Here is an 18,262-nt window from a genome sequence, read left to right as displayed (position 1 = left end):
ACCATTTCCTGTACCATGTCTGTAGTCTCTGACCATCTCCTGTATCAAGTCCGTAGTCTCTGACCATCTCCTGTATCATGTCTGTAGTCTCTGACCATCTCCTGTATCAAGTCCGTAGTCTCTGACCATCTCCTGTACTATGTCTGCAGTCTCTGACCATCTCTTGTATCATGACCTCAGTCTCTGACCATCTCCTGTATCACGTCTGCAGTCTCTGACCATCTCCTGTACTATGTCTGCAGTCTCTGACCATCTCTTGTATCATGACCTCAGTCTCTGACTATCTCCTGTATCATGTCCTCGGTCTCTGACCATCTCCTTTAGCAAGTCTCCAATCTCTTACTCAAATTTAAACACATTGCTAATAATATTAGCTATCTATTTATGCTGAAGGTAGGACTGTGCAGGGGAGGCAGAGAGTGCAAAAGGGGGAACTGTGATTAGAGAGAGATGGGGGGGGGGGCAGACTGCAAGGGGCACTGTGATGGGGGGCTGTGAAATTTGTGCAATAAATATTCTTGAAAACATTACAAATTTTTGTGGGTGTTTTTAAATTTTAAAGTTGGGGGGGGGGGGGGTGCCAGATATAGGATCCGCCTGGGTGCCAAATGCTCTAGGTACGCCACTGTTTAGCGCAACACATTTACCTTGGATTTGTTTGCTTTTTTGTGTAGTGGGATCACAATTTAGTGTTTGCAGCTTTATCACAGATTTATTTTTTGTACATTTATTGCGCTGATTGATCTTTACACTTTGCACATTGGATATGTCTCTCCCCTTGAGAAATAGCCTAGATGTGTAGCATAAAAAGATTGTGTGTTCAATGTATACAGGACATAAAGGTGTGGATCCAATACTCGGAACGGCATTAGAGCAGTGGAGATCCATCCATCTCGGTGGAGCCCTATGGCGAATTCCTAGAGGTACCCCCCCAACTATTGGTGCTGCCTCAGAGTCAGGCATCTGTCTGCCTGTGGAAAAGCTCAGAGCTGCAGTACCACTACCAGACAGAGGAGTCGCTGTGTCTCTCTATTGGCTGCGCCAGGAGGTTACATAGAAAGGCTCAGAGCTGCAGTACCATTGCCAGACAGAGGAGTCACTGTGTCTCTCTATTGGCTGCCCTGGGAGTTTCTATAGAAAGGCTCACAGCTGCAGTACGATTACCAGACAGAGGAGTCGCTGTGTCTCTCTATTGGCCGCGTTCGGAGGTTCAAAAGAAAGATCTGGAGTTGCAGTACCACTGCCAGACAGAGGAGTCGCTGTGTCTCTCTATTGGCTGATCCAGGAGGTTACATAGAAAGGCTCAGAGCTGCAGTACCACTGCACGACAGAGGAGTCGCTGTTTCTCTCTTTTGGCTGCGCTGGGAGGTTCCACAGAAAGGCTCAGAGCTGCAGTACCATTACCAGACAGAGGAGTCGCTGTGTCTCTCTATTGGCTGCGCCAGGAGGTTACATAGTAAGGCTCAGAGCTGCAGTACCATTACCAGACAGAGGAGTCGCTGTGTCTCTATTGGCAGCGTCAGGAGGTTACAGTACATATAAAGGCTCAGAGCTGCAGTACCATTACCAGACAGAAGAGTCGCTGTGTCTCTCTATTATTGGTTCCATAGAAAGGCTCATAACTGCAGTACCATTACCAGACAGAGGAGTCGCTGTGTCTCTCTATTGACTGCACTGGGAGGTTCCATAGAACGGCTCAGAGCTGCAGTACCATTACCAGACAGAGGAGTCGCTGTGTCTCTCTATTATTGGTTCCATAGAAAGGCTCATAACTGCAGTACCATTACCAGACAGAGGAGTCGCTGTGTCTCTCTATTATTGGTTCCATAGAAAGGCTCATAACTGCAGTACCATTACCAGACAGAGGAGTCGCTGTGTCTCTCTATTGGCTGCGCCAGGAGGTTACATAGTAAGGCTCAGAGCTGCAGTACCATTGCCAGACAGAGGAGTCGCCGTGTGCCTCTATTGACTTCACTGGGAGGTTCCATAGAACGGCTCAGAGCTGCAGTACCATTACCAGACAGAGGAGTCGCTGTGTCTCTCTATTGGCCGCGCTCGGAGGTTCAAAAGAAAGACCCGGAGTTGCAGTACCACTGCCAGACAGAGGAGACGCTGTGTCTCTTCTATTGGCTGATCCAGGAGGTTACATAGAAAGGCTCAGAGCTGCAGTACCACTGCAAGACAGAGATGTCGCTGTTTCTCTCTTGCCCACGCTGGGAGGTTCCATAGAAAGGCTCAGAGCTGCAGTACCCATTGACAGACAGAAGAGTCGCTGTGTCTCTCTATTGGCTGCGCTGGGAATATCAACGTTGCAGTACCAGTACCAGACAAAGAGGCCGCTGTTCCTTTATTGGCCGCGTTGGGAGGCACTGATATAAAGGCTCAAAACTGCATTTCCACCTCCAGACAACAGGGTCGCTGTATCCTCTTTGGTGTGGCTGTAGCCACCCCAAAGACAGTCTTTCCAGCAGCGCGGTGGGCGGGTCTTCTCGCTGTCCGCGCAGTCCTCCTCCCCCGGCGGCCATGGCACTTCCCGGCATTCCCTATGAGCAGCGGCTACTCATCATGGCGGAGCCGCGGGAGAAGGCGCTGCAGGATTACAGGAAGAAGCTGCTGGAACACAAAGAGATAGACGGCCGGCTGAAGGAGTGTGAGTGGCGGGGAGGAGATGGGAGAGGAGGCCGGAGGAGAGCCTCTGTGAGGGGAGAGCTTCTCATAGCCGCACACAATCAGCTGTGTCATGCCGGCTCCTGAGGGGGCGACTAGGCCGCACAGCCCGGGGTCCCTGCGCCCGATCTCCCCCTCACTCCTGACTCATACTTGGGATGGGGGAGTTGTTGCTCATATTCGACTTTAGTTTAACCAGACTGCCCATAGATGGATCGATTTTCAGACGTTTTCTGCCGAACCGGCTAAGATTCGCTCCCTCTATGGCCGGTTTATGCAGGGATTGCAGTGCACATAGACAGTCCGATCATTCCTCTATTATATTCCTTCACCAATAAAAATATAGAATTTAAATCTGGTTTTGGTTGGACTTCTGTGGATCTCAGGAGTGGAATTCCTTCTGCACTCCTCTGACCAATCCGATGTCGCAGAGCCGGTGTTCTGCCACAAACTCGCCAACGATGTTCCTTCCGGAGATCCTACATCCGGAATAATTGGAGATTTCCACCATTTGGTGTTTTCCATAGAACACCGGCAGCCTTTATACTCCGGTACACGCTATAATCAGTGCAGCTTGTTAGTCCGCCCGCTAGTAACCAAAAACATGGCCGCCTCCAGGGCAACGACAACAAGTAGCAGGCGGACGAATGCCCCGTACACACGTTCTGATAATCGTACGACAAAACTCACCTGATCTCACGATAATCCGATCGTTAGTACTCAGCTTTCCACAGCCGATCACGACAGTTCATCCAACAAAATCCGAAGGGACAAAAAGGTAAACTTCTGTCGTACGACATCGTCTCAAACGATAATCGTTTCGTCAGTACAGTATGCGTATACTAAAAGTCGATCGACAAATGCCACGCATGATCGGATGATGACGTTGCACGATGCAGGGGTCAGACGTATATACATCACTTCCGATACGTAGCTACGAAAAATACACTTGGTCAGTGAATCGTACGAAGAAAATCTGATGGTTTGTACGCAGAGTTGCTTTTCGATTTTAGTAACATGCAACAATTTACGAAACTTTAGTCGTAGGATTATCGGAACGTGTGTACGGGGCATTACAATCTGCACTAATTATAGCGTGTACCGGAGTGTAAAGGCTTCCTGTGTTCTATGGAAACACCAAGTGGTGGAAATCTCCAATTATTCTGGGTGTACAGTCACCGGGTATAACGTCGTTGGGGAATTCGGCAAGTTGGAGTTTTCGGCAGAACACCGGCGTTCTATCAGAAGTGACTTTCGGACGAGAACAACTTACTAAGGATCGACCAATTATCAGCAAAGCTGATATATCAGGGGCCAATAGGCACTTTCCCAGATATATCAGAATCGGCCACATATTTCGGGAAAGTGCTGTACCGGAGTGATGGCTGCAGCCCGGTACCGGCATCCATAGCTACTGATAGCTGTCTTGTAATGACAACCGATGCGGCTGAGAAGCTGCTCAGCTGTCATTATAAGGAGCGGGAGGGGACGCCCCCTCCACTCCCACCGCCTTCCACGGCTCGCCCGGGTCTCCCATTTCACTGGGAGACCCGGGCAGCCAGCCTGCATGGCCTCCGAAAACCCGATCAAAGCCGCATTCAGCTCTGATCGGGTCTCCATGTAAAAAACCCGGAAGTGATGTCATGACATCCCTTCCGGGTACTGGCGGCGCCAAATTCAAAATGACAGCATTCAAAACAGCCAAACTTGGCGTTTTGAATGCTTTTAAGTGCAGAGGAGGGGTTTGGGGTCTTTAGACCCCCAGATCCCTCCACAAGAGTACCTGTCAAGTGATAAAAAAAAAAAAAATTTTAAAGGTACGAAAATATCAGCCAGCGTACAATGGCCAAAATATCCGTATCGGCAACGAAAAACTGATATCGGTCGATCGCTACTAGTAACCAAAAACATGGCCGCCTCCAAGGCGGCAACAACAACAACTAGCGGGCAGACTAACAATCTGCACTAATTCTAGTATCTACCGGAGTGTAAAGGCTGCCGGTGTTCTGTGAAAACACCAAGTGGTGGAAATCTCCAATTATTCCAGGTGCACAGTCACCGGGTATAACGTCGTTAGAGTTTTCGGCAGAACACCGGTCTGCTATCAGATTCTACAACCGGAAGTGACGTTTGGTCGAAAACAACTTACCGGTATCGGCAAAGCTGAAATATCGAGGGCCAATATTCACTTTTCCCGATATATTGGAATCGCTCCCTGAGGTTACCGATATTGCCGATGTACCGGAGTGATGTCTGCAGCTAGAGGCATCACCCGGTACCGGCGTCCATAGCTACTGACGGCTGTCTTGTAATGACAACTGATGCGGCTGAGAAGCTGCTCGGTTGTCATTACAAGGAGCGGGAGGGGACGTCTCCCCTCCTCCCACTGCCTTCCACGGCTTGCTTGGTCTCCCATTCCACCAGGAGACCCAGGCAACCAGCCTGCATGGCCGCCAAAGACCCAATTAAAGTCGCAATCGGCTCTGATCGGGTCTCCATGTAAAAACCCAGAAGTGATGTCATGACATCACTTCTGGGTACTCGGCGCCAGATTAAAAAAAATGACCGCATTCAAAACAGCAAAACCTGGCGTTTTGAATGCTTTTAAGTGCAGAGGAGGGGTTTGGGGTCTTTAGACCCTCAGATCCCTCCACAAGAGTACCTGTCAAGTGATAAAAAAAAAAAGATTTTAAATGTACGAAAATATCCGTATCGCCAACGAAAAACTGATATCGGTTGATCACTGCTAGTAACCAAAAACATGGCCGCCTCCAAGGCGGCAACAACAACTAGTGAGTGGACTAAAGGCCCGTACACACGATAAGAAAATCTGAAGGGAAATTTCAACCGATCTACCGATTTTCGGATTGTTAGTATGGTGCTTTCGACAGCCGACTCCGACTTTTCGGCTGACAAAATCCTGGTGTGCAGGCTATAAAATTTTTAGATGTCTGTAATACAACGTCTGATTTTCATCTCATTAGTACAGATTTCGACATAAAAAAAATCTTAAGAGCAAGACTGGGCATGCTCAGAGACGAAAGAACACATACAAAGCAATCCAACACATGACATCACTTCTGATGTAGAATTCTGTCGTACGGGAAAATTTGTATGAAAAAAACCTCTTCACTTTCCACATCAGACTAGCATGCCACAAAAAACGGGCGACAGATCTTTCGATAATCTGATCGTGTGTACGGGGCTTTACAATCTGCACTAAATATAGTATCTAGCGGAGTGTAAAGGCTTCCGGTGTTCTGTGAAAACACCAAGTGGTCAAAGTGTCCAATTATTCCAGGTGTACAGTCACCGGAAATAGCGTAGTTGGAGTTTTCGGCAGAATGCTTGTGTTCTATCAGAATAGCGCTACCTATCAGATTCTGCAACCAGAAGTGACGATCGGGTGAGACCAACTTACTGCACATATGTTCCAACATGGCCGCTCTGCATTCCAATAGGTTTCCTAATGTGACAGCACACGGAAGCAGAGGAGGACATCTTCTTACACCCACGCAAGTCTTAAATTTTACATTTATTTTAGCAGTAAACTCACCTTATATACTGAATGCCAGGATTATATTGCTATTATTGTAATATAGTAAATATAGCGAGAAACCTGCGGGCAGAAGGTGGCGACGGCCATCTTGGTACACCCCGCACTGCTCAGCAACAAACTGATTATATAGCGAAATAGACTATTTCCCCCGTGACCGAGAGATATAGTCTATTTCAGTATGTAAGGTAAATTTACTGCTAAAATAAATGTAAAATTCAAGACTTGTGTGGGTGTATGAAGATGTCTGCTACTGCTTCGTGTTTTGTCACATTAGGAAACCTATTGGAATGCATGGCACACGCGCAGTAAGTTGTTCTCGTCCGATCACCTCTTCCGGTTGCAGAATCAGATAGGTAGCGATATTCTGATAGAACACCGGTCGTGGCTTGGGCAAGATCACAACAATGCAGTCAGGGTCCGTCCACATGCCTGGACCGGCAACCGGCTCGGCCTCTCAGCGACGCGCTGAGAACCTGAGACGGTTGCTCCACAGCCCTGCGCCCAACCAAAGAGCTGCTAACAGCAGCTCTCTGCTCCGGGAGCTGTGAGAACCGAGTGATCAGCGGTGTTCCATCGCTCCGTTCTCATTGTTAGAGCCGGCGGGGGACAGATGCTGCATCCACCTAGGTAAGTATGATTCTAAAAAAAAAGCCAAATGTCTCTTAATGTCAACTTCATGTTTTCCCACAGTAATGAAATCTCTTCTCTTCTTTTTCCAGTAAGAGAGCAGTTAAAAGAACTCACCAAACAGTATGAAAAATCAGAAAATGACCTCAAGGCTCTGCAGAGTGTTGGACAGGTATTGGTTTAAAATTTAAAAAAAATAAGTGAATGTTTGAGATGCAGTAACTACACTAAAGTCCTCAGATTCTGAACCTGTTTAGCTGACAGGCAATTTAAACTTCAGCATTAAAGCGGAGTTCCAGCCTTTTCTGTGTTTATTAAAAGTCAGCAGCTACAAAAAGTGTATCTGCTGACTTTTAATAAACACACACTCACCTGTCCCACAGTCCATCGATGCGGCCGTCCGAAGTCTCGATCCTCTCCCTCCGGTCTCAGCGGTGCCGGCATCACTGGTGTGGGCACCCGGCTGTGACAGTTTGCGGCTTCACAGCCGGGTATGCACTGCGCATGCGCGAGTTGATTGGCCGGCAATCTTCTGGGACCTCTGACATGTCCCAGAAGATTGCAGGGAGGGAGGGGGAGAGGAGAACTTCCGCTCAGAGCGCTCCGAATGGGAGTGGGTACATGTCAAAACTAGGTACCCGCTCCCCTCCAAAAAAATTACATGCCAAATGTGGCATGTCAGGGGGTCAGGACTACATAAAGCGGAAGTTCCAATTTTGGGTGGAACTCCGCTTTAAATCGAGATTGCAATTTTTTTATTTATTTTGTAACGATTGTGCAGTTCTACTATATGGATGCTTTGAATTTTGGGACCATAGGATCAGCTGGTTAAGAATCACACAGGCTTATTGTAGCCTTTACATGACTATGCCCCAACCCCCCCCCCCCCCCCTCCATGGCTTTCTGTTGAGCTCAAAAGCCTTTGGCTTTGAATTTTGGGACCATAGGATCAGCTGGTTCGGAATCACACAGGCTTACTATAGCCTTTACATGACTATGCCCCAACCCCCCCCCCCCAAAATTTTTGGGCAGCTTATTGGTGGAGTTGGCCAACGATTAGATGGCACTCTTTCTCCCATGATGGGTGAATCTCCAGAACTGTCTCAAAGCTCTAATTAATTGGCAAGCATGCCACACTGCCATGGGTATTTTTAATTTTGCTGATCGATTTTTGTGAGGGTGCAGCTATTTTCTTGGTTTGGCCAACCACTATGCTTGGAACTATTGACCTCATTACAAGTCTGTGAGGTCACTATGTAGACTTATTTTTCTTTGAAATACATTTTGCCCTTTGCTATGTATATGAATACCATATGCAGAATTGTTTTTGTGTGGTGTTTTTTTTATTTATTTTTTCTCTAATACCTTTTTTTTTTTTTTTTTTTAATTTTTCAGATTGTTGGTGAAGTTCTTAAACAGTTAACCGAAGAAAAATGTAAGTATTGCTTTGGTCTGGAACTGACCAAAAATGTGTGTTTTGTTGCATGTGTTTAAAAAAAAAAAAAAAAAAAAGCGGTTTCCCTATCATGTTTGATTACGTTCAGCTCTGGCATAACGATCATATACAGGCTGGAGGCTGCTTATGACAAGAGAAAAATTTCAGCATAAAGTTAACACCTTCTACTGGCTGTAGTGTCAGTGTTTCTTTTTTGTGTAATTGTCAGCTTATAAGGGTAGATTTACTTTAACAGTGTTTGAATGCAAATGTTATACTTCCATAAGTCTTTTTCATCAGGGTGCCTTGAGGTTTTTTCAGGGGTGCTCTGACAAAATTTCCTAAAAATTGATCAAAAATTGTGAAGCTAGCGGGTGGATGAAGCCTGCCGAGGGAGAGGGGCACAGGAAGCCTGCCTTTTAGTTACACAAAGTCACGGTTTTCATTGCGACCGAGGGGCATAAAGGGGCCGCATATTTGCGTGAATTGCTGCCAATACACCTGTGTTGAGAGCGCGCGCATTGGCACTCCTGGCACAGTTATCGTCGCTATAATTGAAAGCTCCCGATCTGGAGTTTTCACACCACATGATCACAGTGATTGGCTGTCATGTGATCTTAAGCCACACCCACTGGTGCTAGGAGGTTAATTAGGAGGATGTCTGTCACCTCCACAGCTTTATTAACCCTCCTGTGCCCCTATTCCCCGACACTGGGGTCACATTAACTGACTGATGGAGAGAAATCAAGGGAGCAGAGAAACATTGGAATACTAGTCAGTACCAGTGTGCAAAAAGTGTATTTGCTTTACAAGAATAAATCACCTCTAACGTTGGGTGTCCTACGTGTGGATGTTGCTGCGTTATGTAAAACAATTATTTCTTTTTTTTTACATTTTAGAGTGGGGTGCCTCGAGATTGTGTCTAATTTAAAGTTTCTTGACTGAAAAAGGTTGAGAAACCCGGTCCATAAAACATGTTTTGTGTTTATAATTAATCATAGAATTGATGAGTTGACAGACATGCTGGCACTACAAAATTTGGCCCGGGCATTGAATCCCCCCCCCCCATAAAAAGGTTAAGGGAGTCCAGCTCTCAGAAGTAGATTTTGAATTGGGGACTGATCTCAGTGCTGCCGAATTCCATACAAAAATGTGTAGACCCTAGCAAAGCATCTCTTATGTCACATTTTACACATGGTTTGTATCATGCCTTCATTTTAAACTTTTATCATGTTCCAGTCATTGTCAAAGCAACAAATGGACCAAGATATGTTGTTGGCTGTCGTCGACAGGTAATTTCTTTTGCTTTATTTATCAACCTTTTTATTTTGCCTCTTAAATTGTAGTTATGTCGCTGGAAGGTGGGCCTGATATAATAGTTTTTATCTTGTTTGCACTTCGTTGAAAGCCATATTTTGTAGGGAGCTCTTAACAGGCCTGATTAACAACATTTGCAAATGAGAGAGTAGTTATCATTGTATATATTTTCTTCCCTGCAGCTTGACAAAAGTAAACTGAAACCTGGCACAAGAGTTGCTTTAGATATGACAACTCTCACCATTATGCGGTAAGTTTTGTACATGGAATGCCTGTTTCTTTAAAGGATTGACAGTTTGGTTGGATCTTCCCCAGTTTTGGGAAATTGAAAATTCATCTGCACAAGCACTGTAGCCTTTTATTTAATGGATGAGTGTACTTTCTCCTTTTTTTGCCCCCTTCTCTTGACCTGCTCTGACCTACCCCTCTACAGATGCATACTTGCCTGGATCTAATGGCTGCGGTTCCACTGTTTTGTTTACAAGTCTATGCAGTTCTGGCCGCACCTGCACGTTACGTCCCCATGGACGTCTATAGGGCTGTCTCCCAATGCTAAAGACAATCTGATACTGTCCCATCCATAGAAGTATATTGGTCTGTAATGCAGCACTGGATGTAAACAGAGGAACTGTGGTGGTTTGATTAGGATAAGTATGCATCTGTGGAGGAGAGGGTGGGTTAGAACCGCGAAAGGGGACAAAAAGGATAAATGCACTTTTTTATTTTTTTTTTTTGTTTTATAGTGCACTTATCCTTTAGTGAAGCACTCTACCCAAATTGTCCTTCCATCCTTTTTTGTTTGTGTAGAGCAGGGATCTAACTACGGCCCTCCAGCTGTTGCGGAACTACACGTCCCATGAGGCATTGTAAAACTGACACTCAAAGACATGACTAGACACGATGGGAAGTGTACTTCCTGAACAACTGGAGGGCCATAGTTTGGAGAGCCCTGGTGTACTGGAGGGCCATAGTTTGGAGACTCCTGGTGTAGAAGATAGGGTTGTAGCCCTTGCCCTGTGTGTAAAGTTTTGGACAAACCCTGGTATCATTCACTCTACCTCTAGCACAGCTAAGAGTTGAGCTTTTGATGTTACCCGCTGAAGCTTAGATTTTATTTTTTCTTTATTGAATCCATCAGAGGGAGAGAGTGACTGTACCACTCGTATGGTGGATTCCCCAGGAATGTATGAAAGGTTCACACAGTGTGAATAGAATGTTCATAGGGGCACAGTAGACCAAGTATATAAGATATATCCCTAGGAGGATGGCTCCTGTCCCATGGGATTTATCTTTCACCTGGATACCGACTTCATATTTCTTTCCTTTTTGTGCAGTTACTTGCCCCGTGAAGTAGATCCTCTTGTGTATAACATGTCTCATGAGGATCCTGGGAATGTTTCCTATTCTGAAATCGGTGGGCTCTCTGAACAGATCCGAGAGCTCAGGGAGGTAAGTGTGTGGTGTCCCCCCCCCCCATTATGTTTGGACACTAAAACATTTTCTAGAGCTTAACGTGTTGATTTTCTATAAATTGTCTTTTCACAGGTCATTGAACTTCCCCTCACAAACCCAGAGCTGTTTCAGCGTGTGGGGATTATTCCTCCAAAGGGCTGCCTGCTTTATGGCCCACCAGGTTTGTATCTGTTTCCTCTATAAGATTCTTGAGGTGCCAAACTAACCACTCAATATAAAATCCATTAAGCTTTTATTGTTACAATGTATGTAAAAACGCATGAATAAAATACACAATTGTATGTAAGTGAAACCTCCCTCAAATGCCATCCATCTTGCACATGCATGGTTGTACTACTGGTCTCAGACCGGGTGAGCATTTACCATTCTGACCATGTTTCATGTTACACCCTAAACTTAAAGCATTGTTACATACAGCATCTCTCAGACTGCCCCTCTTCTCTTTTTAACCTGAATTGCAGGGAGCTTATTCCTGCAGGAATGTGAAATTATTTAAGTTTGGTGTCACTGTTCACAAAGCTGCACCATCTACAGTATACAAGGATCATTGGAAATACACTGAACAAAATTATAAATGCAACACTTGTTTTTGCCCCCATTTTTCATTAGCTAAACTCAAAGATCTAAGACTTTTTCTATGTACACAAAAGGCTTATTTCTCTCAAATATTCAGATCTGGCTAAATCTGTGTTAGTGAGCACTTCTCCTTTGCCAAGATAATCCATCCACCTCACAGGTGTGGCATATCAAGATGCTGATTAGACAGCATGATTATTGCACAGGTGTGTGCCTTAGGAAGGCCACTCTAAAATGTGCAGTTTTATCACACAGCACAATGCCACAGATGTCGCAAGTTTTGATGGAGTGTGCAGTTGGCATGCTGACTGCAGGAATGTCACCAGAGCTGTTGACCGTGAATTGAATGTTCGTTTCTCGGCCATAAGCTGTCTCCAAAGGCGTTTCAGAGAATCTGGCAGTTCATCCAACCGGCCTCACAACCGCAGACCATGTGTAACCACACCAGCCCATTACCTTCACATCCAGCATCTTCACCTCGAAGATCTGAGTCCAGCCAACCGGACAGCTGCTGCAACAATCGGTTTGCATAACCAAAGAATTTCCTCACAAACTGTCGGAAACTGTCTCAGGGAAGCTCATCTGCATGCTCGTCATCCTCATTGGGGTCTCGACCTGCCTGCAGTTTGTCATAAATGACTTCAGTGGGCAAATGCTCACATTCGATGCCGTCTGGCTCTTTGGAGAGTTGTTCTCTTTACGGATGAATCCCGGTTTTCACTGTACAGCGTGTATGGCGTTGTGTGGGTGAGCGGTTTGGGGATGTCAATGTTGTGGATGGAGTGGCCTTTGGTGGCGGTGGGGTTATGGTATGGGCAGGCGTATGTTATGGACAATGAACATAGGTGCATTTTATTGATTGGCTTTTTGAATGCACAGAGGTACCGTGACGAGATCCTGAGGCCCATTGTTGTGCCATTCATCCACGACCATCACCTCATGTTGCAGCATAATGCAGGGCCCCATGTTGCAAGGATCTGTACACAATTCCTGGAAGCTGAAAACATCCCAGTTCTTGCATGGCCAGCATACTCACCGGCCATGTCACCCATTGAGCATGTTTGGGACGCTCTGGTTCGACGTATACAACAGCGTGTTCCAGGTCCTGCCAATATCCAGCAACTTCGCACAGCCATTGAAGAGGAGCGGACCAACATTCCACAATCGCCAACCTGATCAACTCTATGCCAAAGAGATGTGTTACACTGCGTGAAGCAAATGGTGGTCACACCAAATTCTAACTGGTTTTCGCCTCCCCCCTCCAATATAGTAAAACTGCACATTTTATTGTGGCCAGCCTAAGGCACACCTGTGCAATAATCATGCTCTTAGCATCTTGATATGTCACACCTGTGAGGTGGATGGATTATCTCGGCAAAGGATGTGCTCACAAACACAGATTTAAGCTGAATACACACTATACAACTTTTGTTGTCAGATTTCCTTTAGATTTACCTTTTCTATGTAGTGGAAGGGCCGGCCTGACTGCATACAAATTGAAAGTGTTTAGGTTTGACCTCATATGGTTTTGGTAAGTATGAAGGAAAAAATCTAAAGAAAATTGTATAGTGTGTATGGCCCATTAAACAGATTTGTGAACAATATTTGAGAGAAATAGGCCTTTTGTGTACATAGAAAAAGACTTAGATATTTGGGTTCTGCGCATGAAAAATGGGGGCAAAAAGTGTTGCTTTTTTTTTTTTTTTTTTAGAATTTTGTTCAGTTTGTAGTACAAAGCTACCCAAATTCTTCCTCCACCCCCTTGTAGCCCAGCCTACTTGCTCCAGCCAAGGTCTCTATCATCTCTCTCTATCAGAGGTTGGGGGTAAGCATTAATAGAGCCTATGCATTGCACCACAACATGCTAATTGCGACTGCAGGCTTCAATGCAAAATCAATAGATGCACATTAATTTGAGAACTTCTTCCCTTTTGTGTGTTTTTTTTTTTTTTTTTTTTCTTTGCAACATTTATTTATTTATCCACAAAGGTGTAGTTGGCATTAAGGGTCGGTTGATTGGTTATTAAAATCCTTGTATATCAGTGTGACCCTTTTTCTTTGCTTCTTGAAGGTACTGGAAAAACACTCTTGGCAAGGGCTGTGGCCAGTCAGTTGGATTGCAATTTCCTAAAGGTAATTTTTTTATTACGAATGAATCTATCACATCCCACTCCTGCTTAAAGAAACATTTTGTACTGAGGGGCTATGGGAGGTTCTATTTCTAGCTGCCTTTTTTTTTTAATAAAAATATTAGTTGCCTGGTTTTTGTGCTGATCCTTTGTTTTCAGTACAGGGCTAATAACCCTGAACTGGTATGCAGATTGGGATTGCTGGCTTCACTGTAACCTAACCTGATGCATATCTATTCTGGGTCAACTGTATTGAAGCCAGAGAGAGTCAGGCATCCATCATTTTTTGCAAAGGTGGATGGGAATCGCACCCTGCGTATTTCTCCCAGTACACAATTCTTGACTGCTCCATAAGGGTCCATTCACACTAGCGCGACTTGTCTAGCGGTCGGTCGCTCGCCATTGAATAGTACAGGACCCGTTCTAATAGGAGCGACACAAGTCGCTCCGACTTAGAAAAAGGGTCCTGTACTACTTTGGGGCGACCTGGAGGCGACTTGCATTGACTTCCATTATATGAAGTCCCTGCAAGTCGCGCCGAGGTCGCGGTGCACAGGTCGCCCCAGCAAGTCGTGTCGCACCAGTCTGAATGGGCGCTTAATCTTTGTACCAAACAAAAGATGATAAATATAAACAGTGTGCACCTGTGAAACAAGACTTTTTTTTTTTTTTTTTTTTTTTTATGGTTTATTTTATCCTCTGCGTTTGGATTTTTTATTTTTTTTTTTTTGCTTCTGTAGTTTTTGGCTTTTTTTTTAACCCTCCTTTTCTTTATTTTGCCAGGTTGTATCCAGCTCTATTGTAGATAAATACATTGGTGAAAGCGCTCGCCTTATTAGAGAAATGTTCAATTTTGCCAGAGACCACCAGCCGTGTATCATTTTCATGGATGAAATTGATGCCATTGGTAAGGCACAAGAAGTTATTTTATAGTAAATCTATGAACATGTGATTTGGGAACCCTCAAAGTAGTAATTCTGATTTCTATGATTTTTGGGGAAATCTTGTTTAATGTTGGATTTGACAGACCAGACAAATCGGTACTTGGTGTACTATAATGGTGCCCGAAGAGCAATGAAACCTTAAAAGTCCACTGCCTTTATCTTCATTTGAACTCCGTTTTCTGAACGGTTTTGCTGGACTGATTACAGTAGCATATCGGTGTCCCCTGTCATTGTTTTGGCAGTTATTGTTTACAGTTGGGTCTGAGAATACATGGGTCTGTGTATTCACATAAATGAGCAGCTGGTGTTCCTAGAAAACCAAGCACTCGGGAGAAGGAACATTTAATTAGAAAGTTGGCTTTTTGTAATATAGCTAAACCTCGATGCAAAATAGTGAAAATTAAAAGTGCTGAGCGGGTATATTGTGCTCTCTGTATGCACATAGAGACTGAGTATATCCAAAGCCTAGACCGGGGTTGGCAACCTTGGCACTCCAGCAAGTTCCATGAGGCACTGCAAGACTGACAACCACAGGCATTCCTCCCCAAGGCAGAGGCATGATGGGATTTGTAGTTTAAGCACAACTGGAGGGCCAAGGTTGCCTACCTGTGGCCTAAGCCTTTTCTCTTTAGGGTTGGATAGAGTAAGGAAGGAATGGTTACCAACTACTTATGTGTTTTTGGGGTGGTGGTCTGTGTCTGCATTTGGTAGATTTTGTCTTCTTTTGGTGGATTATTTTCTGGCCCTGTACCAATAATCTAAAAAAGGAAGTTCTGCTTGAGGTCTCCATCCCCTCTCTTCTACAAATGGCTTTATTTTTTATTTTTTTGCGGGAGAAGGCAGGAGGGGGTACCTGGTTTTGACAGGTGTCCGCTGCCACTCAGATCCAACTGGAAGTTCTCCTCTCTCCCTCCAGTATTCTGGGACACGTCACAAGTTCCAGAAGACTGCAGGACCATTCACAACGTGCAGCTTGACTTGTTTATTCACAGTGGGCACCCGCTTGTGAAGCTGCAATCTGTCACAACTAGGTGCCCACAGTTGAAATGCTAGCGCCAGGGAGAGAAGACCGTGGGAGGGGGGGGGGGGGCAGCTCAGGTGAGCACATCGCTAGATTGTGGGAAATGTGAGTGTGTGTGTTTTTAAGTCGGCAGCTACAGTTTTAGTAGTTGCTGACTTAAACCCAACTGGAGCTCTGCTTTAATTTTCCATTACTACAAAGTAGGGTTCCACCGATACCGAACATTTGCTCGAGTACTTTTTGCGGTGCGATTTGAGTCCATACTGATACCCATGTACTGATACTTTCGGTCAAGTACTCGCTGATACCGAGCACAGATCCCTTTTTTAAAGTGCAATTTGAGCCCATACAAGAATTAATGGGCTCAAATTGCATGCGATCTGAACAGGAATGTGGTGCGATTCTTGTCCAAAACGCATGTGGTTTCCCGCGCCGCTCCTGTGTGAACCCAGGCTTGTCATAGTGACTTCAACCTGCGTTCACACTGGAGCAGTGTGGGAAACCGCATGCAATTCAGACAGGAAACCCATCACATTCTTAGTATGCGGTGCACCGCATGAGTATGCACCCCATACTAGCACATTATGTGACACCTAACTCCAAACAAAGCCCTCGTTGTCACCGCTGGAGGCAGTGTCTATCTTCTGCCATCTTCCTTCCTGGTCTGCGGATTCCGGCTATGCTTCTGGCCGGGAGCCGCGTGACATCACTCCCGCGCATGTGTGCGGGAGCCATCGGCCACAGCACAGGGCTCTGAAGAAACTGCATGGGTGGCCGTTTCTTCAGAGCACATGCGCTGATGACGTCATTGGCTGCATGCAATGGTAATATCTCTTAAACGGTGCAAGTTTAGGAGATATTTGCAGTACCTACAGGTAAGCCTTATTAAAGGCTTACCTATAGGTAAAAGTTATATAAGAGTGGATTTACAACCACTTTAAATTCCGCACATGCATTGGAGTTGATTCATCCTGGTACACAGGCACTGTGCTGAGAATGTACCTTGAGCTGCGCATGCACAGCACTGTAAATATTTTAAAATAGATTGCTAACAGGCAGGTAACCGTGTGTCTGTTCTGCAAGGAAAAAAGCCTGCAGGCTCGTACAATTTTTTTTTTTTAACACTTTAGTTCCAGTTTAACATGAAAGACTACTGCACTATATAATGTATATTTTGACTAAAATGTACCATTTTTACCATTAATAACCTTGGCCTGTTTTGTTTCCTCCCTTTTTAAGGTGGTCGGCGGTTTTCAGAAGGTACTTCTGCTGACCGAGAAATTCAGAGAACTCTAATGGAGGTATGTTGCTGGAACAGTGGCAGATTTATTCAGTAACCAACCAAACCAATTTAAGCCAGTAAAATCATTTTGGCTTAAATGTCCTAAAGTAGCCTTTTTGTCCAAAGCAACTAGTCCTACTATTTAGGGGCAATGCCTTGGGGGGCAGACAGAATTTCTGTGGACCCAGAGTTTAAGCAGACTGTTTTGTTGTCAGAAGGGTATAGGCAGAAAACTGATGAAGGAGCCTCCAGCTTGATCTGACATACATGGAGAGCACCCCCTTTAGTCAATTTTATTTATTACAGGTACTTGTATAGCCCCATCAGATTAACCTCCCTAGCGGTATTCCCGAGTGTGGCTCGGGGTTAAATTTCAGTGCCAAAAGCGGTAACCCCGAGCCACACTCGGGGTATCGCTAGGAAGATCGCTGGATCCTGTAAGGGTACTCACCTTGTCCTCAGGATCCAGCGATGTATCCCGGCATCTTCCGCCCGATGATCTGTGCCCCGCCTTCCTTCTCCTGCGACATGACGATTGCAGGGGGGGGACGGAACCCGCGGCAAATTCAAACAGTAATACACACCAAACACACTGATACATTACAAAATAAAATAAATTCACATTAGTTTGCCCCCCCCCCTGCCCTTTCCTGCAGTTTTACTGTACTTTTTGTGTATGTATGTGTATGTGTGTGTATGTATGTATATGTGTATATATATATATATATATATATATATTTATATATGTACAGTGTGTGTGTGTGTGTGTGTATATATATATATATATATATATATATATATATATATATACATACACACACACACACACACACTGTGTGTGTACACTGTAACTTATTTATTATAATATGATTTTGTGTTTCAAACTTCATCATACCCGGGATGTTATAAAGAATGCACAGTAAAAATAAAATCATATGTAAATAGTTGGGTTTGGGCTGCACGTTCCTAAGAATTACATGCAAAATAATTGTACCGCTTTCAGCACCTAAAATCGGAAAGAATCGTACTGCCAGGGAGGTTAAGGAGCACTTTACATATATATTTACATTCACATCAGTCCCTGGCCTCTGGGAGCTTACAATCCTAAGGTCCCTAACTCATACTCATTTATACTGGGGCCTGTTTAGGCAGGAGCATGTCTTTGGAGTTTGGGAGGAAACCGGAGTACCTGGAGGAAACTGGCACAGGGAGAGCATGCAAGTTCTGGGCAT

At 45.0% G+C, this 18,262-nt stretch overlaps 1 protein-coding gene across 1 annotated transcript in view; it reads left to right on the top strand.

Moving 5' to 3' along the window:
• Positions 1–2,492: 2,492 nt before the first annotated feature.
• The window catches only part of PSMC6 (proteasome 26S subunit, ATPase 6), a 21,456-nt gene continuing 5,686 nt past the window's right edge, over positions 2,493–18,262 (top strand). The window contains exons 1-10 of the mRNA XM_082275485.1: positions 2,493–2,650; positions 6,946–7,025; positions 8,249–8,288; positions 9,528–9,580; positions 9,788–9,855; positions 10,940–11,054; positions 11,151–11,238; positions 13,726–13,787; positions 14,567–14,690; positions 16,988–17,049. Coding sequence (XP_082131611.1) covers positions 2,524–2,650; positions 6,946–7,025; positions 8,249–8,288; positions 9,528–9,580; positions 9,788–9,855; positions 10,940–11,054; positions 11,151–11,238; positions 13,726–13,787; positions 14,567–14,690; positions 16,988–17,049 — 819 coding nt within the window. The 5' untranslated portion in view covers positions 2,493–2,523. The remainder of the gene's footprint in view (positions 2,651–6,945; positions 7,026–8,248; positions 8,289–9,527; positions 9,581–9,787; positions 9,856–10,939; positions 11,055–11,150; positions 11,239–13,725; positions 13,788–14,566; positions 14,691–16,987; positions 17,050–18,262) is intronic.

This window comes from Pelophylax lessonae (genome assembly GCF_965119305.1).
Source record: "Pelophylax lessonae genome assembly, chromosome: 13".
NCBI classification, from domain to species: Eukaryota; Metazoa; Chordata; class Amphibia; order Anura; family Ranidae; genus Pelophylax; species Pelophylax lessonae.
Note: the sequence above shows the minus strand (reverse complement) of the source record. Positions and strands in the feature narration are given on the sequence as shown.